The 25,659-nt window shown below is 45.5% G+C and overlaps 1 protein-coding gene across 3 annotated transcripts in view; it reads left to right on the plus strand.

The window, feature by feature from the left end:
- The first annotated feature begins 2,698 nt into the window (after positions 1-2,698).
- Positions 2,699-25,659, plus strand: part of lrch3 (leucine-rich repeats and calponin homology (CH) domain containing 3) — a 30,991-nt gene continuing 8,030 nt past the window's right edge. Inside the window, exons 1-16 of one of the 3 annotated variants that reach the window (XM_034548480.1) lie at positions 2,701-3,031; positions 5,525-5,669; positions 6,065-6,191; positions 6,270-6,375; positions 6,462-6,598; positions 11,461-11,570; positions 12,161-12,254; positions 12,337-12,436; positions 12,541-12,686; positions 12,901-12,953; positions 13,032-13,077; positions 13,169-13,303; positions 15,809-15,850; positions 18,654-18,707; positions 25,221-25,251; positions 25,330-25,443. In XM_034548480.1, the coding sequence (XP_034404371.1) occupies positions 2,770-3,031; positions 5,525-5,669; positions 6,065-6,191; positions 6,270-6,375; positions 6,462-6,598; positions 11,461-11,570; positions 12,161-12,254; positions 12,337-12,436; positions 12,541-12,686; positions 12,901-12,953; positions 13,032-13,077; positions 13,169-13,303; positions 15,809-15,850; positions 18,654-18,707; positions 25,221-25,251; positions 25,330-25,443 (1,702 nt within the window). In that variant the 5' untranslated portion in view covers positions 2,701-2,769. Of the gene's footprint in view, positions 3,032-3,068; positions 5,275-5,524; positions 5,670-6,064; positions 6,192-6,269; positions 6,376-6,461; positions 6,599-11,460; positions 11,571-12,160; positions 12,255-12,336; positions 12,437-12,540; positions 12,687-12,900; positions 12,954-13,031; positions 13,078-13,168; positions 13,304-15,808; positions 15,851-18,653; positions 18,708-25,220; positions 25,252-25,329; positions 25,444-25,659 lie in introns of those variants that run through there. The other 2 variants (XM_034548482.1, XM_034548481.1) reach the window with 2 other exon arrangements.

Consider the following 25,659-nt stretch of genomic DNA (forward strand, 5'->3'; position numbering starts at 1 on the left):
TGTTTACAGTGCGGTGAAATAAAATCCAATACAAGTTGTTTATACTATGGAATAGTATAAAAGGAGGGACTGTTAGGTTGTAGTGGATTTTATATATATTTGCACATGTAGATAAGAGAAGTTTATGTTTTAAATTAATACATAAAGAAAGATATGATAATTAATTTGGGATATTATGAGGAATATTCTGGAGGAATGTATTATGAAACATAAGAGAGGATCACTGTTTTATTATTCTGTTTTAATGACAAATGTAATGATTAACTGTATGATGCATGAGAATGAATGAATGTTTTATTGTTTAGACAATAGTTAAAATGGATGCCGATTGAAACCTAATGTGTTGCTTTTATTCGGAAGGCAGGATAATAGGGTTTTATTGTGAAGGGGAACTTCCTGTCCTTGACCGGAAGAGTGAGCTTTGACCTCGCCTGTTTAGTAATTGGCGTAGCGAGTAGAACTGCGGCATCCTTTGAACTGACCAATGGAACTAACCTTTAGGTGTGAATTCATTTGCATGACCAGACTAATAGCCGAGCATTTGTTCTGGGGACATGGTTCTACTGGTCTGGAGACTCGAGACAGCCCCGGTCTGTGGCTCCTTGGGAGCTGCACTCCGTCTGTGGAGAGTTCCTCCTTTCTGGCCCCACGATCGTGAACGCTACATGAGTATTATCTTTGCCATTAAATATTGTTAAACTTTAACTCGAATCCTGAATTTCCTGCGGCCACGGGACCCGGAGCTTTGAACACGAATCTTACATACCGCAATACAAGCAGTATTGATGTAGGCCCGGGCTCTGGACGAAGTATTGTAGTACAAGCAGTACTACGGTACACGCAGTGTTGTAGTACACGCAGTACTACGGTACACGCAGTGTTGTAGTACAAGCAGTACTACGGTACACGCAGTATTGTAGTACACGCAGTACTACGGTACACGCAGTATTGTAGTACACGCAGTACTACGGTACACGCAGTATTGTAGTACAAGCAGTACTACGGTACACGCAGTATTGTAGTACAAGCAGTACTACGGTACACGCAGTATTGTAGTACACGCAGTACTACGGTACACGCAGTGTTGTAGTACAAGCAGTACTACGGTACACGCAGTATTGTAGTACACGCAGTACTACGGTACACGCAGTATTGTAGTACACGCAGTACTACGGTACACGCAGTGTTGTAGTACACGCAGTACTACGGTACACGCAGTGTTGTAGTACAAGCAGTACTACGGTACACGCAGTATTGTAGTACACGCAGTACTACGGTACACGCAGTGTTGTAGTACAAGCAGTACTACGGTACACGCAGTGTTGTAGTACACGCAGTACTACGGTACACGCAGTATTGTAGTACACGCAGTACTACGGTACACGCAGTGTTGTAGTACAAGCAGTACTAGTACACGCAGTACTACGGTACACGCAGTGTTGTAGTACACGCAGTACTACGGTACACGCAGTGTTGTAGTACACGCAGTACTACGGTACACGCAGTATTGTAGTACAAGCAGTACTACGGTACACGCAGTGTTGTAGTACAAGCAGTACTACGGTACACGCAGTATTGTAGTACACGCAGTACTACGGTACACGCAGTATTGTAGTACAAGCAGTACTACGGTACACGCAGTGTTGTAGTACAAGCAGTACTACGGTACACGCAGTATTGTAGTACAAGCAGTACTACGGTACACGCAGTGTTGTAGTACAAGCAGTACTACGGTACACGCAGTGTTGTAGTACAAGCAGTACTACGGTACACGCAGTATTGTAGTACAAGCAGTACTACGGTACACGCAGTGTTGTAGTACAAGCAGTACTACGGTACACGCAGTATTGTAGTACAAGCAGTACTACGGTACACGCAGTGTTGTAGTACAAGCAGTACTACGGTACACGCAGTGTTGTAGTACAAGCAGTACTACGGTACACGCAGTATTGTAGTACACGCAGTACTACGGTACACGCAGTGTTGTAGTACAAGCAGTACTAGTACACGCAGTACTACGGTACACGCAGTATTGTAGTACTCGCAGTACTACGGTACACGCAGTGTTGTAGTACAAGCAGTACTAGTACACGCAGTATTGTAGTACAAGCAGTACTACGGTACACGCAGTATTGTAGTACACGCAGTACTACGGTACACGCAGTATTGTAGTACACGCAGTACTACGGTACACGCAGTATTGTAGTACAAGCAGTACTAGTACACGCAGTATTGTAGTACAAGCAGTACTACGGTACACGCAGTGTTGTAGTACAAGCAGTACTACGGTACACGCAGTATTGTAGTACACGCAGTACTACGGTACACGCAGTGTTGTAGTACAAGCAGTACTACGGTACACGCAGTATTGTAGTACAAGCAGTACTACGGTACACGCAGTGTTGTAGTACAAGCAGTACTACGGTACACGCAGTGTTGTAGTACAAGCAGTACTAGTACACGCAGTACTACGGTACACGCAGTGTTGTAGTACACGCAGTACTACGGTACACGCAGTGTTGTAGTACACGCAGTACTACGGTACACGCAGTGTTGTAGTACAAGCAGTACTAGTACACGCAGTGTTGTAGTCCACTGGAGTCTAGTCCTGCTCACGGAAGCGCCGCTTAGCGCATGCGCCGCTCTGAGGTTTAGGTTGGGAGCTAGCACTGGGAGCTAGCCGGAGCGCCGCTCTGCGCATGCGCCGCCCAAAAGTTTAGGGTGGGAGCCAGCACAGAGCTAGCATAGGGAGCTATCACTGGGAGCGTAATGGCGGCCTCGGTGTTGTTGGGCTCTGTGGACAACGGAGGAGGGAACTTCACGGTTGGAAGTGGCAGCGGCGGCACCGGGAACGTGTTAGCCGGGAATAATACCGGACTGGGACCGGCGGGTCCGGCGCAGTGGAACCGCTCTGTGGACCGGGCTCTGGACGAAGCCTCGGCCACCGGGAGCCTGAACCTCAGCGCCCGGAAGCTCAAGGAGTTCCCCCGCAGCGCCGCGAACCACGACCTCACGGACACCACCAGGGCCGGTGAGGGGGACCGGGACCGGGAGGGCAGACAGGGGACAGGGGACAGGGTCTCTTTAGTCCCTAAGCGGGACACAGTTCGGTGGACTTAAGGGGCCAGCAGGAACTTTAAGGGACAGGGTGTGAGGAGGACAGGCCGGTGTTGTGACGAACAGTGTGTCCACAGAACATTGAGCCCGGTCTCTGTTGTAAACAGACCACAGTATCAAGACCTCACAATGACACAGTGAGGTCTTTATGGAGCTGTAACGCTCCATAATATGAACATGAACGCATCATGAACCCAGAGTACCACCGGACCACTTTAACGTTAGCTAGTGACAGACAGGGAGAGAGAGAAGGAGAGACACCTGTGAGGAACACGTCTGGTAGCAGCCTGTGTCGTTACACCTGTGAGGAACACGTCTGGTAGCAGCCTGTGTCGTTACACCTGTGAGGAACACGTCTGGTAGCAGCCTGTGTCGTTACACCTGTGAGGAACACGTCTGGTAGCAGCCTGTGTTGTTACACCTGTGAGGAACACGTCTGGTAGCAGCCTGTGTCGTTACACCTGTGAGGAACACGTCTGGTAGCAGCCTGTGTTGTTACACCTGTGAGGAACACGTCTGGTAGCAGCCTGTGTTGTTACACCTGTGAGGAACACGTCTGGTAGCAGCCTGTGTTGTTACACCTGTGAGGAACACGTCTGGTAGCAGCCTGTGTTGTTACACCTGTGAGGAACACGTCTGGTAGCAGCCTGTGTTGTTACACCTGTGAGGAACACGTCTGGTAGCAGCCTGTGTTGTTACACCTGTGAGGAAAACGTCTGGTAGCAGCCTGTGTCGTTACACCTGTGAGGAACACGTCTGGTAGCAGCCTGTGTCTTTACACCTGTGAGGAACACGTCTGGTAGCAGCCTGTGTCTTTACACCTGTGAGGAACATGTCTGGTAGCAGCCTGTGTCTTTACACCTGTGAGGAACACGTCTGGTAGCAGCCTGTGTCGTTACACCTGTGAGGAACACGTCTGGTAGCAGCCTGTGTCTTTACACCTGTGAGGAACACGTCTGGTAGCAGCCTGTGTTGTTACACCTGTGAGGAACACGTCTGGTAGCAGCCTGTGTTGTTACACCTGTGAGGAACATGTCTGGTAGCAGCCTGTGTTGTTACACCTGTGAGGAACACGTCTGGTAGCAGCCTGTGTCTTTACACCTGTGAGGAACATGTCTGGTAGCAGCCTGTGTTGTTACACCTGTGAGGAACACGTCTGGTAGCAGCCTGTGTTGTTACACCTGTGAGGAACACGTCTGGTAGCAGCCTGTGTTGTTACACCTGTGAGGAACACGTCTGGTAGCAGCCTGTGTCGTTACACCTGTGAGGAACACGTCTGGTAGCAGCCTGTGTCGTTACACCTGTGAGGAACACGTCTGGTAGCAGCCTGTGTCTTTACACCTGTGAGGAACACGTCTGGTAGCAGCCTGTGTCTTTACACCTGTGAGGAACACGTCTGGTAGCAGCCTGTGTCTTTACACCTGTGAGGAACACGTCTGGTAGCAGCCTGTGTTGTTACACCTGTGAGGAACACGTCTGGTAGCAGCCTGTGTCGTTACACCTGTGAGGAACACGTCTGGTAGCAGCCTGTGTCTTTACACCTGTGAGGAACACGTCTGGTAGCAGCCTGTGTTGTTACACCTGTGAGGAACACGTCTGGTAGCAGCCTGTGTCGTTACACCTGTGAGGAACACGTCTGGTAGCAGCCTGTGTTGTTACACCTGTGAGGAACACGTCTGGTAGCAGCCTGTGTCGTTACACCTGTGAGGAACACGTCTGGTAGCAGCCTGTGTCGTTACACCTGTGAGGAACACGTCTGGTAGCAGCCTGTGTTGTTACACCTGTGAGGAACACGTCTGGTAGCAGCCTGTGTCGTTACACCTGTGAGGAACACGTCTGGTAGCAGCCTGTGTCTTTACACCTGTGAGGAACACGTCTGGTAGCAGCCTGTGTCGTTACACCTGTGAGGAACACGTCTGGTAGCAGCCTGTGTCTTTACACCTGTGAGGAACACGTCTGGTAGCAGCCCGTGTCGTTACACCTGTGAAGGTGTTGGTTAAAGTTACCGGACCGGCTTGAGTCCCGACAGGACCTTCCAGTTTTGGGGCCCTGAGCCTCTGATGTCAGTCTGGAAAGGTGAATGCACACCTGTGCTTTGTTGTGTTTGAAGTGGGGATGCCCCGCCCACCTGAGAGGCTGACGGGCGAAACAAAACAAGTGGGTCTGTCTCCCAGCTTTTATTTAGATGACTTCCTGTCTGTGTGTGGCATCACAAGCTGCTGTTCAACAGGAAGTAAAGGTGTGTGTGTGTGTGTGTGTGTGTGTGTGTGTGTGTGTGTGTGTGTGTGTGTGTGTGTGTGTGTGTGTGTGTGTGTGTGTGTGTGTGTGTGTGTGTGTGTGTGTGTGTGTGTGTGTGTGTGTGTGTGTGTGTGTGTGTGTGTGTGTGTGTGTGTGTCCTTCCTTCCAGACATGTCCCGTAACCGTCTCTCAGAACTTCCTCTGGACGTTTGTCTCTTCGTGTCTCTGGAGAGTTTGAATCTTTACCAGAACTGTCTGAGGTCTCTACCGGAGACTCTGCTGAACCTGCAGGCCCTCACCTACCTGAACCTCAGGTAACACACACATACCTACCTGAACCTCAGGTAACACACACATACCTACCTGAACCTCAGGTAACACACACATACCTACCTGAACCTCAGGTAACACACACTTACCTACCTGAACCTCAGGTAACACACACATACCTACCTGAACCTCAGGTAACACACACATACCTACCTGAACCTCAGGTAACACACACATACCTACCTGAACCTCAGGTAATACACACATACCTACCTGAACCTCAGGTAACACTGTTTGATAAGGAGGTTATTGATCAGACAGTAGGAACCAATGATCATCAGACAGGAAGTGACACAGTAGTTAGAGGCGGAGTCTAAACAGAATAATACTAAACAAACTGTTCCCTTGTCTCTCTCTCTCTGCCCTGTCTGTCCTCCAGTCGTAATCAGCTGACTGTCCTCCCGGTGGTGGTCTGCAGTCTTCCTCTGAAGGTCCTCATTGCCTGCAACAACAAGCTGGTTTCCCTCCCAGAGGAAGTGGGTCAGCTGAGACACCTCACTGAGCTGGTGGGTCTGACTGTAGTATTGATGGTTATTGATAACCTGTAGCGATCGTTGTTATTGACAATGGGCGTCCTCCTTCAGGACGTGAGCTGTAATGAGATCCAGACTCTTCCGTGTCAGGTGGGTCAACTGGAGGCTCTACGAGACCTGAACATCAGGAGGAACCACCTGGTCCGGCTGCCTCCAGGTACACTCACGCAGAGACGCAGTGCCTGTGTGTACAGGTGTGTATTAGTATGATAGTAGTATAAATACCTGTGTATCTGTGCTCAGAGCTGGCGGACCTCCCTCTGGTGCGCCTGGACTTCTCCTGTAACAAAGTGACCTGCATCCCCGTCTGCTACCGGCAGCTCGGCCAGCTGCAGACCATCGTGCTCGACAACAACCCGCTGCAGACCCCACCTGCTCAGGTACGCACAGGAAGTCAACCCAACGGGAGCGTGTGTGTGCGTGCGTGTGTTGCACGGTGTGTCGAAACTAAAAAGGTACCACGGTACCCGTACTAAAAACGTGGCATCGAGTGTAGGAGACATGGCATCGAATGTAGGAGACGTGGCATCTAGTGTAGGAGACATGGCATCGAGTGTAGGAGACATGGCATCTAGTGTAGGAGACATGGCATCAGGTGTAGGAGACATGGCATCGAGTGTAGGAGACATGGCATCGGGTGTAGGAGACATGGCATCTAGTGTAGGAGACATGGCATCGAGTGTAGGAGACATGGCATCTAGTGTAGGAGACATGGCATCAGGTGTAGGAGACATGGCATCGAGTGTAGGAGACATGGCATCAGGTGTAGGAGACGTGGCATCAAGTGTAGGAGACGTGGCATCTAGTGTAGGAGACGTGGCATCTAGTGTAGGAGACGTGGCATCGAGTGTAGGAGACATGGCATCGAGTGTAGGAGACATGGCATCAGGTGTAGGAGACGTGGCATCAAGTGTAGGAGACGTGGCATCTAGTGGTAGGAGACGTGGCATCTAGTGTAGGAGACGTGGCATCTAGTGTAGGAGACGTGGCATCGAGTGTAGGAGACGTGGCATCTAGTGTAGGAGACATGGCATCTAGTGTAGGAGACATGGCATCAGGTGTAGGAGACGTGGCATCGAGTGTAGGAGACGTGGCATCTAGTGTAGGAGACATGGCATCAGGTGTAGGAGACGTGGCATCTAGTGTAGGAGACATGGCATCTAGTGTAGGAGACGTGGCATCTAGTGTAGGAGACATGGCATCAGGTGTAGGAGACATGGCATCTAGTGTAGGAGACATGGCATCGAGTGTAGGAGACATGGCATCTAGTGTAGGAGACATGGCATCAGGTGTAGGAGACGTGGCATCGAGTGTAGGAGACATGGCATCTAGTGTAGGAGACGTGGCATCTAGTGTAGGAGACATGGCATCTAGTGTAGGAGACATGGCATCTAGTGTAGGAGACGTGGCATCTAGTGTAGGAGACATGGCATCAGGTGTAGGAGACATGGCATCTAGTGTAGGAGACATGGCATCGAGTGTAGGAGACATGGCATCTAGTGTAGGAGACATGGCATCAGGTGTAGGAGACGTGGCATCGAGTGTAGGAGACGTGGCATCTAGTGTAGGAGACGTGGCATCTAGTGTAGGAGACATAGCATCTAGTGCAGGAGACAGCATCAGGTGTAGGAGACGTGGCATCAGGTGTAGGAGACGTGGCATCTAGTGTAGGAGACGTGGCATCTAGTGTAGGAGACATAGCATCTAGTGTAGGAGACGTGGCATCTAGTGTAGGAGACATGGCATCGAGTGTAGGAGACATGGCATTTAGTGTAGGAGACATGGCATCAGGTGTAGGAGACGTGGCATCGAGTGTAGGAGACGTGGCATCTAGTGTAGGAGACATGGCATCTAGTGTAGGAGACATAGCATCTAGTGTAGGAGACGTGGCATCTAGTGTAGGAGACATGGCATCGAGTGTAGGAGACATGGCATCTAGTGTAGGAGACATGGCATCAGGTGTAGGAGACGTGGCATCGAGTGTAGGAGACGTGGCATCTAGTGTAGGAGACATGGCATCTAGTGTAGGAGACATAGCATCTAGTGTAGGAGACATTAGGAGACTTGGCATCGAGTGTAGGAGACATGGCATCTAGTGTAGGAGACATAGCATCTAGTGTAGGAGACATAGCATCTAGTGTAGGAGACATGGCATCTAGTGTAGGAGACATAGCATCTAGTGTAGGAGACATAGCATCGAGTGTAGGAGACATAGCATCTAGTGTAGGAGACATTAGGAGACTTGGCATCGAGTGTAGGAGACATGGCATCTAGTGTAGGAGACATAGCATCGAGTGTAGGAGACATAGCATCTAGTGTAGGAGACATAGCATCTAGTGTAGGAGACATAGCATCTAGTGTAGGAGACATTAGGAGACTTGGCATCGAGTGTAGGAGACATGGCATCTAGTGTAGGAGACATAGCATCTAGTGTAGGAGACATAGCATCTAGTGTAGGAGACATTAGGAGACTTGGCATCGAGTGTAGGAGACGTGGAGTCGAGTGTAGGAGACATGGCATCGAGTGTAGGAGACGTGGCATCTAGTGTAGGAGACATTAGGAGACATGGCATCGAGTGTAGGAGACATGGCATCGAGTGTAGGAGACGTGGCATCCAGTGTAGGAGACATTAGGAGACATGGCATCGAGTGTACGAGACTTGGCATCAAGTGTAGGAGACATAGCATCTAGTGTAGGAGACGTGGCATCGAGTGTAGGAGACATGGCATCGAGTGTAGGAGACATGGCATCAGGTGTAGGAGACGTGGCATCGAGTGTAGGAGACATGGCATCGAGTGTAGGAGACATGGAATCGAGTGTAGGAGACATGGCATCGAGTGTAGGAGACATGGCATTGAGTGTAGGAGACATTAGGAGACTTGGCATCAAGTGTAGGAGACATGGCATCGAGTGTAGGAGACGTGGCATCTAGTGTAGGAGACGTGGCATCTAGTGTAGGAGACATAGCATCTAGTGTAGGAGACATAGCATCTAGTGTAGGAGACGTGGCATCTAGTGTAGGAGACGTGGCATCGAGTGTAGGAGACATAGCATCTAGTGTAGGAGACATGGCATCTAGTGTAGGAGACGTGGCATCTAGTGTAGGAGACATGGCATCGAGTGTAGGAGACATAGCATCTAGTGTAGGAGACATAGCATCTAGTGTAGGAGACATTAGGAGACTTGGCATCGAGTGTAGGAGACATGGCATCTAGTGTAGGAGACATAGCATCTAGTGTAGGAGACATAGCATCTAGTGTAGGAGACATGGCATCTAGTGTAGGAGACATGGCATCTAGTGTAGGAGACATAGCATCTAGTGTAGGAGACATAGCATCTAGTGTAGGAGACAGCATCTAGTGTAGGAGACATTAGGAGACTTGGCATCGAGTGTAGGAGACATGGCATCTAGTGTAGGAGACATAGCATCGAGTGTAGGAGACATAGCATCTAGTGTAGCATCTAGTGTAGGAGACATAGCATCTAGTGTAGGAGACATTAGGAGACTTGGCATCGAGTGTAGGAGACATGGCATCTAGTGTAGGAGACATAGCATCTAGTGTAGGAGACATAGCATCTAGTGTAGGAGACATGGCATCTAGTGTAGGAGACATTAGGAGACTTGGCATCAAGTGTAGGAGACATAGCATCTAGTGTAGGAGACGTGGCATCGAGTGTAGGAGACATGGCATCGAGTGTAGGAGACGTGGCATCTAGTGTAGGAGACATTAGGAGACATGGCATCGAGTGTAGGAGACATGGCATCGAGTGTAGGAGACGTGGCATCCAGTGTAGGAGACATTAGGAGACATGGCATCGAGTGTAGGAGACATTAGGAGACTTGGCATCAAGTGTAGGAGACATAGCATCTAGTGTAGGAGACGTGGCATCGAGTGTAGGAGACATGGCATCGAGTGTAGGAGACATGGCATCAGGTGTAGGAGACGTGGCATCGAGTGTAGGAGACATGGCATCGAGTGTAGGAGACGTGGCATCTAGTGTAGGAGACATGGAATCGAGTGTATGAGACATGGCATCGAGTGTATGAGACATGGCATCGAGTGTAGGAGACATGGCATTGAGTGTAGGAGACATTAGGAGACTTGGCATCAAGTGTAGGAGACGTAGCATCTAGTGTAGGAGACGTGGCATCTAGTGTAGGAGACATGGCATCAGGTGTAGGAGACATGGCATCAAGTGTAGGAGACGTGGCATCGAGTGTAGGAGACATGGAATCGAGTGTAGGAGACATGGCATCGAGTGTAGGAGACGTGGCATCGAGTGTAGCAGACGTGGCATCTAGTGTAGGAGACATGGCATCAGGTCTAGGAGACATGGCATCGAGTGTAGGAGACATGGCATCGGGTGTAGGAGACATGGCATCTAGTGTAGGAGACATGGCATCGAGTGTAGGAGACATGGCATCAGGTGTAGGAGACATGGCATCGAGTGTAGGAGACATGGCATCGAGTGTAGGAGACGTGGCATCGGGTGTAGGAGACATGGCATCTAGTGTAGGAGACATGGCATCGAGTGTAGGAGACATGGCATCTAGTGTAGGAGACATGGCATCGAGTGTAGGAGACATGGCATCGAGTGTAGGAGACATGGCATCAGGTGTAGGAGACGTGGCATCGAGTGTAGGAGACGTGGCATCTAGTGTAGGAGACGTGGCATCGAGTGTAGGAGACATGGCATCGAGTGTAGGAGACATGGCATCGAGTGTAGGAGACATGGCATCGGGTGTAGGAGACATGGCATCTAGTGTAGGAGACATGGCATCGAGTGTAGGAGACATGGCATCGAGTGTAGGAGACATGGCATCAGGTGTAGGAGACATGGCATCTAGTGTAGGAGACATGGCATCGAGTGTAGGAGTAGGAGACATGGCATCGAGTGTAGGAGACATGGCATCTAGTGTAGGAGACATGGCATCGAGTGTAGGAGACATGGCATCGAGTGTAGGAGACATGGCATCGAGTGTAGGAGACATGGCATCAGGTGTAGGAGACATCATACTTATAAAGGAACTGTGTATTCATCTGGTCAGATGGACTAAAGGCTGCATAGCCGTGTATAATCAATGCTCTAATGCACCATGTAGTTCATTAATATCTTGTAGGCTAATATTAATATTAATGCCATTTGTTAAGTGTTCAACAATTGAATTCTATCACATTCTGGTATCATGATATTTATGGTATCGTATTGAAGTTATAATGTTTGTGTGTGTGTGTGTAGATATGTATCAAAGGGAAGGTCCACATCTTTAAGTATCTGAACCTGGAGGCCAGCAAGACGACCCCCGACCTCCCAGACTACGACAAACGACCTCTGACCTTCAGCTCCTGGTCAGTTCTCCGTCTGCTGCTGTTCTGTTTGAAATGATCGTGAACTTAATAGGAATTATTAGCTCTTCTGTAACTGGTCTGCCACTGACTGTAACCTTCACAGTAAAAGTTCAGTCTGCCACTGACTGTAACCTTCACAGTAAAAGCTCAGTCTGCCACTGACTGTAACCTTCACAGTAAAAGTTCAGTCTGCCACTGACTGTAACCTTCACAGTAAAAGTTCAGTCTGCCACTGACTGTAACCTTCACAGTAAAAGCTCAGTCTGCCACTGACTGTAACCTTCACAGTAAAAGTTCAGTCTGCCACTGACTGTAACCTTCACAGTAAAAGCTCAGTCTGCCACTGACTGTAACCTTCACAGTAAAAGTTCAGTCTGCCACTGACTGTAACCTTCACAGTAAAAGCTCAGTCTGCCACTGACTGTAACCTTCACAGTAAAAGTTCAGTCTGCCACTGACTGTAACCTTCACAGTAAAAGCTCAGTCTGCCACTGACTGTAACCTTCACAGTAAAAGTTCAGTCTGCTTCTAACCGTGACCTTCACAATAAAAGCTGGAGGGATGTTTAACTGAATGTCTGTGTGTGCCAGTGTTGATGAGCTTTACCCCGGCCGTCCATACGGAGCGCTGGATTCTGGCTTCAACAGCGTCGACAGCGGAGACAAAAGATGGTCGGGGAACGAGGTCGGCACACACACACACACACACGCGTCCTATCCTTGGTTTTCTGTCTGTGTGTGAGCTCACTTCCTGTCTGTGTGTCTAGCCTACAGAGGAGCTGTCAGAGCTGCCGCTCAGAGTGGCCGAGATTAGCAGAGACCAAAGACACCGAGGAGGAGGAGGAGCTCTGCTGGCTAACGGCACACGTGAGTTCATCACGTTCAGAGAATGACAGGTTATCATCAATGAACACTTGATTATTCAAAGAAAACTGAAGGATTTTTGTGATGAGTCTGTCTGTCTTCCCCAGATGTGGAGTTGGAGCAGATGGACTTCATAGAAAGCTGTGTGGGGGGGGAGGAGGAGGAGGAGAGGAGTCAAGGAGGAGGAGGCAGGGACAGTGTCAGCCTGAGCTCTCAGTTCATGGCCTACATCGAGAGACGCATCACCAGAGAGGTAGAGGCTCCACCCACTGGCCTGAGGTCACGGGAGGTCACACAAGGTGTTAAAGGGACAGTGTTCTGTAGTAAAACACAGGACCTCATACAAACACACTTCTTTCCAACAGGGTCAGAGATCTGTCCTTGGACACACACAAGCAGTTTAATCCCTGAGCAATTCCAGATGTAGTTTATTTTGAAAGGCTCTGTGTCTTTCTGTCTGTGTCCAGGGTTCACCTGTGAAAACCAACTCCAGGACAGAAGACACGAGGAGACAGAACAGGTACATTAATACAACTAAGAATTACCTGCTGACCGTAAACCAACTCTCAGCTGTCTCACATCCTGTCTGTCTGCCTAGGAGTGTGGTTGATGGTGTTACGGCACCCTCTAGTTCCCACAGCCAGGTAACACATCAAAGCGGTTGGTTTCTTTCACCATCAACTACAAATCTCAGCTCCTCATAACTGTCTGTCTACCTGTCTCTCTGTCCCTCAGAGAGGAGGAGGTGCTGTAGCTCAAGGGGGGGTGGAGAGGATGAGGAGGGAGGCTCAGCTCGCTGCTTTGCGGTACGACGAGGAGAGACATAAGAATCGATCTCTGCAAAGAGACTCCGTCACCAGCAACACTAAGGTACCAGTCTAACCAGTCACTCACTAGTTTAACTAATCACTCACTAGTCTAACCAGTCACTCACTAGTCTAACCAGTCACTCACTAGTTTAACCAGTCACTCACTAGTTTAACTAATCACTCACTAGTCTAACCAGTCACTCACTAGTCTAACTAATCACTCACTAGTCTAACCAGTCACTCACTAGTTTAACTAATCACTCACTAGTCTAACCAGTCACTCACTAGTCTAACTAATCACTCACTAGTCTAACTAATCTCTCACTAGTCTAACCAGTCACTCACTAGTCTAACCAGTCACCCACAAGTTTAACTAATCACTCACTAGCCTAACTAATTAATCACTGTCTTAACTAATCAATCACTGGCTTAACTAATAACTCACTAGTTTACCCAATCACTCACTAGTCTAACCAGTCACTAACTGGTTTAACTAATCACTCACTAGTTTAACTAATCACTCACTAGTCTAACCAGTCACTCACTAGTCTAACCAGTCACTCACTAGTTTAACTAATCACTCACTAGTCTAACCAGTCACTCACTAGTTTAACTAATCACTCACTAGTTTAAACAGTCACTCACTAGTCTAACCAGTCACTCACTAGTTTAACTAATCACTCACTAGTTTAACCAGTCACTCACTAGTCTAACTAATCTCTCACTAGTCTAACCAGTCACTCACTAGTCTAACCAGTCACTCACTAGTCTAACCAGTCACTCACTCGTTTAACTAATCACTCACTAGTCTAACCAGTCACTCACTAGTCTAACTAATCACTCACTAGTTTAACTAATCACTCACTAGTTTAAACAGTCACTCACTAGTTTAACTAATCACTCACTAGTCTAACCAGTCACTCACTAGTTTAACTAATCACTCACTAGTCTAACCAGTCACTCACTAGTTTAACTAATCACTCACTAGTTTAACCAGTCACTCACTAGTCTAACTAATCTCTCACTAGTCTAACCAGTCACTCACTAGTCCAACCAGTCACTCACTAGTCTAACCAGTCACTCACTAGTTTAACTAATCACTCACTAGTCTAACCAGTCACTCACTAGTTTAACTAATCACTCACTAGTCTAACCAGTCACTCACGAGTTTAACTAATCACTCACTAGTCTAACCAGTCATTCACTAGTTTAACTAATCACTCACTAGTCTAACCAGTCACTCACTAGTCTAACCAGTCACTCACTAGTTTAACTAATCACTCACTAGTCTAACCAGTCACTCACTAGTTTAACTAATCACTAACCAGTCTAACCAGTCACTCACTAGTTTAACTAATCACTCACTAGTCTAACCAGTTACTCACTAGTCTAACCAGTCACTCACTAGTTTAACTAATCACTCACTAGTCTAACCAGTCACTCACTAGTTTAACTAATCACTCACTAGTCTAACCAGTCACTCACTAGTTTAACGAATCACTCACTAGTTTAACTAATCACTCACTAGTCTAACCAGTCACTCACTAGTTTAACTAATCACTCACTAGTCCAAACAGTCACTCACTAGTTTAACTAATCACTCACTAGTCTAACCAGTCACTCACTAGTTTAACTAATCACTAACCAGTCTAACCAGTCACTCACTAGTTTAACTAATCACTCACTAGTCTAACCAGTTACTCACTAGTCTAACCAGTCACTCACTAGTTTAACTAATCACTCACTAGTCTAACCAGTCACTCACTAGTTTAACTAATCACTCACTAGTCTAACCAGTCACTCACTAGTTTAACTAATCACTCACTAGTTTAAACAGTCACTCACTAGTCTAACCAGTCACTCACTAGTTTAACTAATCACTCACTAGTTTAACCAGTCACTCACTAGTCTAACCAGTCACTCACTAGTTTAACTAATCACTCACTAGTCTAACCAGTCACTCACTAGCCTAACCAGTCACTCACTAGTCTAACTAATCACTCACTAGTCTAACCAGTCACTCACTAGTCTAACTAATCACTCACTAGTCTAACCAGTCACTCACTAGTCTAACTAATCACTCACTAGTCTAACTAATCACTCACTAGTCTAACCAGTCACTCACTAGTTTAACTAATCACTCACTAGTCTAACCACTCACTAGTTTAACGAATCATTTACTAGTCTAACTAATCACTCACTAGTTTAACTAATCACTCACTAGTCTAACTAATCACTCACTAGTCTAACCAGTCACTCACTAGTCTAACTAATCACTCACTAGTTTAACGAATCACTCACTAGTTTAACTAATCACTCACTAGTCTAACCAGTCACTCACTAGTCTAACCAGTCACTCACTAGTCTAACTAATCACTCACTAGTCTAACCAGTCACTCACTAGTCTAACTAATCACTCACTAGTCTAACCAGTCACTCACTAGTCTAACTAATCACTCACTAGTCTAACCAGTCACTCACTAGTCTAACTAATCACTCAACATAACAATAAATCAGTGTTTAGAGTCTCACATAGAACTTTCAGGTTTCTGTTTCTGTTTTTCAGCATAAAACAGCTTGGAGTCCAAAGTCCAGTCCAGACAGTGAGGTGAGACTCTACAACAGACACATGACCACAAACATGACCACAACAGACACATGAACACAACAGACACGTACATCACAACAGACACATGAATACAACAGACACGTACATCACAACAGACACATGAACACAACAGACACTTACATCACAACAGACACATGAACACAACAGACACGTACATCACAACAGACATACATCACAACAGACACACATCACAACAGACACATGAACACAACAGACACGTACATCACAACAGACACATGAACACAACAGACACTTACATCACAACAGACACATGAACACAACAGACACGTACATCACAACAGACACATGAATACAACAGACACATGAACACAACAGACACTTACATCACAACAGACACATGAACACAACAGACACGTACATCACAACAGACATACATCACAACAGACACACATCACAACAGACACATGAACACAACATACACGTACATCACAACAGACACATGAATACAACAGACACGTACATCACAACAGACACATGAACACAACAAACACTTACATCACAACAGACACATGAACACAACAGACACGTACATCACAACAGACATACATCACAACAGACACACATGAACACAACAGACACGTACATCACAACAGACACATGAATACAACAGACATGTACATCCCAACAGACACATGAACACAACAGACACTTACATCACAACAGACACATGAACACAACAGACACATGAATACAACAGACACATGAATACAACAGACACTTACATCACAACAGACACGTACATCACAACAGACACGTACATCACAACAGACATACATCACAACAGACACACATCACAACAGACACATGAACACAACATACACGTACATCACAACAGACACATGAATACAACAGACATGTACATCACAACAGACACATGAACACAACAGACACTTACATCACAACAGACACTTACATCACAACAGACACATGAATACAACAGACACGTACATCACAACAGACACATGAACACAACAGACACGTACATCACAACAGACATACATCACAACAGACACACGTCACAACAGACACATGAACACAACAGACACGTACATCACAACAGACACATGAATACAACAGACATGTACATCACAACATACACATGAACACAACAGACATGTACATCACAACAGACACATGAACACAACAGACACATGAACACAACAGACACGTACATCACAACAGACATACATCACAACAGACATACATCACAACAGACACATGAACACAACATACACATGAACACAACAGACACATACATAACAACAGACACATGATCACAATAGACACGTACATCACAACACACATGATCACAACAGACACATAAACACAACAGACACATACATCACAACGGACACATTATCACAATAGACATGTACATCACAACACACATGATCACAACATACACATAAACACAACAGACACATACATAACAACAGACACATACATAACAACAGACACATACATCACAACAGACACATGAACACAACAGACACATGAACACGACAGACACATACATCACAACAGACACATGAACACAACAGACACATGATCACAATAGACACGTACATCACAACACACATGATCACAACAGACACATACATAACAACAGACACATACATAACAACAGACACATGATCACAACAGACACATACATCACAACACACATGATCACAACACACATGAACACAACAGACACATGAACACAACAGACACATACATAACAACAGACGCATACATAACAACAGACACATGATCACAACAGATACATACATCACAACATACACATGATCACAACAGACACATGAACACAACAGACACTTACATCACAACAGACACATGAACACAACAGACACGTACATCACAACAGACACATGAACACAACATACACTTACATCACAACAGACACATGAACACAACAGACACGTACATCACAACAGACACATCAACACAACAGACACGTACATCACAACATACACATGAACACAACAGACACATACATCACAACAGACACACAATCACAACACACATGAACACAATAGACATATGATCACAACAGACACGTACATCACAACAGACATACATCACAACAGACACACATCACAACATACACAACAGACACGTACATCACAACAGACACATGAACACAACAGACACGTACATCACAACATACACATGAACACAACAGACACATACATCACAACAGACACACAATCACAACACACATGAACACAACAGACACGTACATCACAACATACACATGAACACAACAGACACATACATCACAACACACATGAACACAATAGACATATGATCACAACAGATACGTATGTACAAGCCAGTAAAATGTATTTAAATACATTTTTAAAAAGAAAACATTTTAAAACACTTCTCATGAATTAAATTGATGCAGCATGTATTTTCTATAAGCTTTATAGTGGAACTTACTTTCTCTCTGCATATTGTTTCTGATCTTTTAAGATTAATTTTAAAAAAACAAGGTTAATTGATCATCTAGTCATGTTCATCTATGTTAAAGGTCACTGTGAATGATTTAAACTAATGGTCAAAATGTATTCAGTCCACATTCATTCAGGACAGTCGCACTGTGTAGAGTTTCTTAACAACTTATTTTATTCTCATCTGTCAGAATCAAATTTGTTGTAGTTGCTAAATCTGTGTTTTAGCCCCCCCCCCTCCCCAATGTAGGCCATTCCCCCCCATAAATGTTCACCCTCATGTCTGTCTGTCCATGTGTGTTCAGAATGTCTACCCCTCCAGACGCTCCACTCACACAGACGACTCCGCCCTTTTCATGGTAAGAATTTGGCCCCGCCCCAAAGGGTTAGGGTTAGTCTACTAACAACAAAAAAGGAAATGAAACAAACTGATATGAATCATTCGGATGTATGAATCGTCAGCACAGGAAACTATACATAGGTATAAATGTGTAGTAGAAGTAGGACAAAGGTATAAATGTGTAATAGAAGTAGTACAAAGGGGTAGTAGAAGTAGTACAAAGATACAAATTCAATTTCAATTCAGTTTATTTTGTATAGCCCAATATCACAAATCACAAACTCCCCTCAGAGGGCTTTACAATCTGTTCACATACGACATCCCTGACCTTTGACCTCACATCGAATCAGGAACAACTCCCCAAAAATAACCTTTGACTGGGAAAAAAGGGAAGAACCCTTGAGGAGAGCAACAGAGGAGGATCCCTCTCCCCGGATGGACAGATGAATAGATGTCATGTGACCAGATGAACAGAGTTACATAAACACATTACATGAATATGACAATGTATGAATGGAACTAGAGAGGAGGGGGGGCGGGGCATCAGCAGGGCCAATGGGAGGCCGGCTCACCAGCATCAGACACCTCCAGGTCCAATGGACCCTCTGAGACGTGAAGTCACAACGACTCCGGGGAGGAAGCAGAGTTAATAAGGTGCAATGGAGAGATGTAAATTCATCCATAAGGAGAGAGAGAAGAGGAGAGAGGTGCTCAGTGTATCCTAAAACATCCCCCAGCAGCCTATAAGCCTATAGCAGCATATCAAGGGGCTGGACCAGGGCAAACCTGATTCAGCCCTAACTATAAGGGCTATTAAAGAGGAAAGTCTTAAGTCTATTCTTAAATGAGGTGACTGTGTCTGCCTACTGGACTGAAAGTGGAAGCTGGTTCCATAAAAGAGGAGCTTGATAACTGAAGGCTCTGGCTCCCATCCTACTTTTTAGGACTCTAGGAACCACAAGTAGCCCCACATTTAGTGAGCGCAGCTCTCTAGTGGGGCAATATGGTACTACAAGCTCCTTAAGATATGATGGTGCATCACCAGTCAAGGCTTTGTAGGTGAGGAGAAGAATTTTAAATGTGATTCTTGATTTTACAGGGAGCCAGTGCAGAGCAGCTAATACAGGAGTCATGTGATCTCTTTTCTTAGTTTGTGTGAGTACACGAGCTGCAGCATTCTGGATCAACTGGAGGGACTTAAGAGACTTATTAGAGCAGCCTGATAATAAGGAGTTGCAGTAATCTAGTCTGGAAGTAACAAACGCGTGAACCAGCTTTTCTGCATCTTTTTGAGACAAGATGTGCCTGATTTTTGAAATGTTACGTAGATGAAAAAATGCAGTCCTTGAGATTTGCTTAACGTGGAGTTAAAGGACAAGTCTCGGTCAAAGATAACTAGAGATTCTTTACAGTGGTGTTGGATGCCAGGGCAATGCCATCTACAGAAACCACATCACCAGATAATTGATCTCTGAGGTGTTCAGGGCCAGTAAAACAACTTCAGTTTTGTCTGAGTTTAACATCAGGAAGTTGCAGGTCATCCATGTTTTTATGTCTTTAAGACATTCTTGAATTTTAGCGAGCTGGTTGGTCTCCTCTGGTTTGATCCATAGATATAATTGAGTATCGTCTGCATAGCAATGAAAGTTTATGCAGTGTTTCCTGATAATGTTGCCCAAAGGAAGCATATATAAGGTAAATAAAATTGGTCCAAGCACAGAACCTTGTGGAACTCCGTGATTAACGTTGGTGGTCATTGAGGATTCATAGTTTACAAATACAAATTGAGATCGATCTGATAAATAGGATTTAAACCAGCTTAGTACCTGAAATGCCAATTGACTGATCCAATTTCTGTAATAGGATGTCATGATCAATGGTGTTGAACGCAGCACTAAGGTCTAACAAGACCAGTACGGAGATGAGTCCTTTATCAGCACTAAGGTCTAACAAGACCAGTACAGAGATGAGTCCTTTATCAGCACTAAGGTCTAATAAGACCAGTACAGAGATGAGTCCTTTATCAGCACTAAGGTCTAATAAGACCAGTACGGAGATGAGTCCTTTATCAGCACTAAGGTCTAACCAGACCGGTACAGAGATGAGTCCTTTATCAGCACTAAGGTCTAACAAGACCAGTACAGAGATGAGTCCTTTATCAGCACTAAGGTCTAATAAGACCAGTACGGAGATGAGTCCTTTATCAGCACTAAGGTCTAACCAGACCGGTACAGAGATGAGTCCTTTATCAGCACTAAGGTCTAACAAGACCAGTACAGAGATGAGTCCTTTATCAGCACTAAGGTCTAACAAGACCAGTACAGAGATGAGTCCTTTATCAGCACTAAGGTCTAACCAGACCAGTACATAGATGAGTCCTTTATCAGCACTAAGGTCTAACCAGACCAGTACAGAGATGAGTCCTTTATCAGCACTAAGGTCTAACAAGACCAGTACAGAGATGAGTCCTTTATCAGCACTAAGGTCTAACAAGACCAATACAGAGATGAGTCCTTTATCAGCACTAAGGTCTAACAAGACCAGTACAGAGATGAGTCCTTTATCAGCACTAAGGTCTAACAAGACCAGTACAGAGATGAGTCCTTTATCAGCACTAAGGTCTAACAAGACCAGTACAGAGATGAGTCCTTTATCAGCACTAAGGTCTAACCAGACCAGTACAGAGATGAGTCCTTTATCAGCACTAAGGTCTAACAAGACCAGTACAGAGATGAGTCCTTTATCAGCACTAAGGTCTAACCAGACCAGTACATAGATGAGTCCTTTATCAGCACTAAGGTCTAACCAGACCAGTACAGAGATGAGTCCTTTATCAGCACTAAGGTCTAACAAGACCAGTACAGAGATGAGTCCTTTATCAGCACTAAGGTCTAACAAGACCAATACAGAGATGAGTCCTTTATCAGCACTAAGGTCTAACAAGACCAGTACAGAGATGAGTCCTTTATCAGCACTAAGGTCTAACAAGACCAGTACAGAGATGAGTCCTTTATCAGCACTAAGGTCTAACAAGACCAGTACAGAGATGAGTCCTTTATCAGCACTAAGGTCTAACAAGACCAGTACAGAGATGAGTCCTTTATCAGCACTAAGGTCTAACCAGACCAGTACAGAGATGAGTCCTTTATCAGCACTAAGGTCTAACAAGACCAGTACAGAGATGAGTCCTTTATCAGCACTAAGGTCTAACCAGACCAGTACATAGATGAGTCCTTTATCAGCACTAAGGTCTAACCAGACCAGTACAGAGATGAGTCCTTTATCAGCACTAAGGTCTAACAAGACCAGTACAGAGATGAGTCCTTTATCAGCACTAAGGTCTAACAAGACCAATACAGAGATGAGTCCTTTATCAGCACTAAGGTCTAACAAGACCAGTACAGAGATGAGTCCTTTATCAGCACTAAGGTCTAACAAGACCAGTACAGAGATGAGTCCTTTATCAGCACTAAGGTCTAACAAGACCAGTACAGAGATGAGTCCTTTATCAGCACTAAGGTCTAACAAGACCAGTACAGAGATGAGTCCTTTATCAGCACTAAGGTCTAACCAGACCAGTACAGAGATGAGTCCTTTATCAGCACTAAGGTCTAACAAGACCAGTACAGAGATGAGTCCTTTATCAGCACTAAGGTCTAACAAGACCAGTACAGAGATGAGTCCTTTATCAGCACTAAGGTCTAACAAGACCAGTACAGAGATGAGTCCTTTATCAGCACTAAGGTCTAACCAGACCAGTACAGAGATGAGTCCTTTATCAGCACTAAGGTCTAACAAGACCAGTACAGAGATGAGTCCTTTATCAGCACTAAGGTCTAACAAGACCAGTACAGAGATGAGTCCTTTATCAGCACTAAGGTCTAACAAGACCAGTACAGAGATGAGTCCTTTATCAGCACTAAGGTCTAACAAGACCAGTACAGAGATGAGTCCTTTATCTGATGCATTAGGACGTATGTATGACATCATACACACTGATCTGACGGAATCTCCATAAATGTGAATGGTTTAATCAGCGTGTTTCCTCTATAATTACCTTCCACATCTGTCCCCTCACTCACTAATTCATCACCATCCTGTCACCGTCCTTTAGATCACAATATTTACCTCTTGTGTAGTTTATTAGGGTGTCTACATCTTGATATTAAAGATAACAGTTAGTTTCTATTGTCAATTTAAAGTGAACTTCCTTCCTTATTATTACTACAATCATGATATAAAAACTAAATCTGCTTTTTCTTCTGTCAATCCTTCATGTTTTATTCTTGTTATCAACTTTATTTTCATAATTTCTGTTTTTTTAATATTTTAATATTTGTCTTTTCTTCACTTTCTCTTTAGTTTGTAGTTTGTTCCTCCTAATTTACCTCTATCCATCTCTTGTGTATGTATTTATGTGTATATATATATATATATATATATATATATATATATATATATATATATACACATACACACACACATGTATATATATATTATATCTCTCTCTGTCTGTCTCAGTGTGTGCTGGTGTTTGAGACAGACTTTGTGTCTGTAGTGTGTGTCTGTTGTCTGACTACTGTGACTACAGACATTCATAGAGTGCAGCTTACAGCGCCACCTTCTGCCCAGAGACATGAAGACAACAGAGATGTTCTTCATTTAAACCTCCAGCTTTTATTTATGCCATTGTCTATTTTGGTCTGTCTCTTTTCTCCATGTCTGTCTGCCTGTCTGTCTCTCTGTCTGTCTGTCTGTCTGCCTGTCTGTCTCCCTGTCTGTCTCTCTGCCTTTCTGTTTGTCTGTCTCTCTGTCTGTCTGTCTGTCTCTCTGCCTTTCTGTTTGTCTGTCTCTCTGCCTGTCTGTCTGCCTGTCTGCCTCTCTGCCTTTCTGTTTGTCTGTCTCTCTGTCTGTCTGTCTGTCTCTCTGCCTTTCTGTTTGTCTGTCTCTCTGCCTGTCTGTCTGCCTGTCTGCCTCTCTGCCTTTCTGTCTGTCTGTCTGCCTGTCTGCCTGTCTGTCTGTCTGCCTGTCTGTCTCTCTGCCTTTCTGTCTGTCTCTCTGCCTGCCTGTCTGTCTGTCTGTCTGCCTGTCTGTCTGCCTGTCTGTCTCTCTGCCTTTCTGTCTGTCTCTCTGCCTGCCTGTCTGTCTGTCTGTCTGCCTGTCTGTCTCTCTGCCTGTCTGTCTGTCTGTCTGTCTGCCTGCCTGCCTGCCTGTCTGCCTGTCTTTGTGACTGGAGTATCTGTAGACGGCTGTTGTTCTTACGCTTCTGATAGCTCCACTTCCTGTTTGCTGCAAGTACTGCAACCTGCATGCTGTCTGTCTGCCTGTCTGTCTGACTGTGTGCATGTCTCACCGTCTAAGAAAGCTATGTGCTATTTTAAAAGTTTACACAATGCCTCTGATGTAATTTTAAATGTTCATTAAATGTCATGTAGTTCCATCTCTTTACCGTCTAGTGTTTGTTGAAGGGATGAAGTCAGAATGAAGGAGTGATGATGATGATGATGATGATGGAGTGGTGATGATGAAGGAGATGAAGGAGTGGTGATGATGAAGGAGATGAAGGAGTGGTGATGATGAAGGAGATGGAGTGGTGATGATGAAGGAGATGGAGTGGTGATGATGAAGGAGATGAAGGAGTGGTGATGATGAAGGAGATGAAGGAGTGGTGATGATGATGATGAAGGAGTGGTGATGATGATGATGGAGTGGTGATGATGAAGGAGATGAAGGAGTGATAATGATGATGATGATGAAGGAGTGATGATGATGATGATGATGGAGTGGTGATGATGAAGGAGATGAAGGAGTGGTGATGATGATGAAGGAGTGATGATGATGATGATGGAGTGGTGATGATGAAGGAGTGGTGATGATGATGGAGATGAAGGAGTGATGATGATGATGATGGAGTGGTGATGATGATGAAGGAGTGATAATGATGATGATGATGAAGGAGTGATGAAGGAGTGGTGATGATGGAGTGATGATGATGATGATGAGGAGTGGTGATGATGAAGGAGTGATGATGATGATGAAGGAGATGGAGTGGTGATGATGAAGGAGATGAAGGAGTGATGATGATGAAGGAGATGGAGTGGTGATGATGAAGGAGTGATGGTGATGATGGAGTGATGATGATGATGATGGAGTGGTGATGATGAAGGAGATGATGGAGTGATGATGATGGAGATGAAGGAGTGATGGTGATGATGATGATGATGGAGTGGTGATGATGAAGGAGATGAAGGAGTGATGATGATGAAGGAGTGATGGTGATGAAGGAGATGATGGAGTGATGGTGATGAAGGAGTGGTGATGATGAAGGAGTGATGGTGATGATGAAGGAGATGATGGAGTGATGATGATGAAGGAGTGGTGATGATGAAGGAGTGATGGTGATGATGATGATGATGAAGGAGATGAAGGAGTGATGCTGATGAAGGAGATGAAGGAGTGGTGATGATGATGATGATGATGATGATGAAGCAGGATATATCCCATAAACGTGACCTGTGTTGTGTGTCTGCAGGGGGAGGACAGAGCGGCTCTGTCTCCAACAGGTAAGACGACACTTGGAGGAAGCCGTCACGTTTCACTGAACCAGTCCTATCCATTGATCCTTTGTCTTTTTCTCCCAGCCAATCAGTCGCCTTCTTACCCGAGCTCAGGGGGTGTGGCCTCCTGTCGGACAGCCAGCGTGAGACCCGAGAGCTTCCTGTTTCGTCTCGGCCAGAAAGAAGAGAAGAGGAAAGGTGAGGTGTTCAGGTGCAGCCAGTAAATCACAAACTCGGATTGTATCCGGATTGCCTCCACGTGGCTCTCAACATGGCTGAGCCAGCAGCTAGAAGCTAACAGCTAACAGCGCTAACTATGTTCATCAGCTGTGACCTCACTGATTAGGAGCTTGAGTGCAGAACGATCCGTGATTAACATGAGTCGGATGACCCTGTTACATAAACACATTACAT

The sequence above is a fragment of the Cyclopterus lumpus genome, chromosome 13, assembly GCF_009769545.1.
Source record: "Cyclopterus lumpus isolate fCycLum1 chromosome 13, fCycLum1.pri, whole genome shotgun sequence".
Taxonomy (NCBI): Eukaryota; Metazoa; Chordata; class Actinopteri; order Perciformes; family Cyclopteridae; genus Cyclopterus; species Cyclopterus lumpus.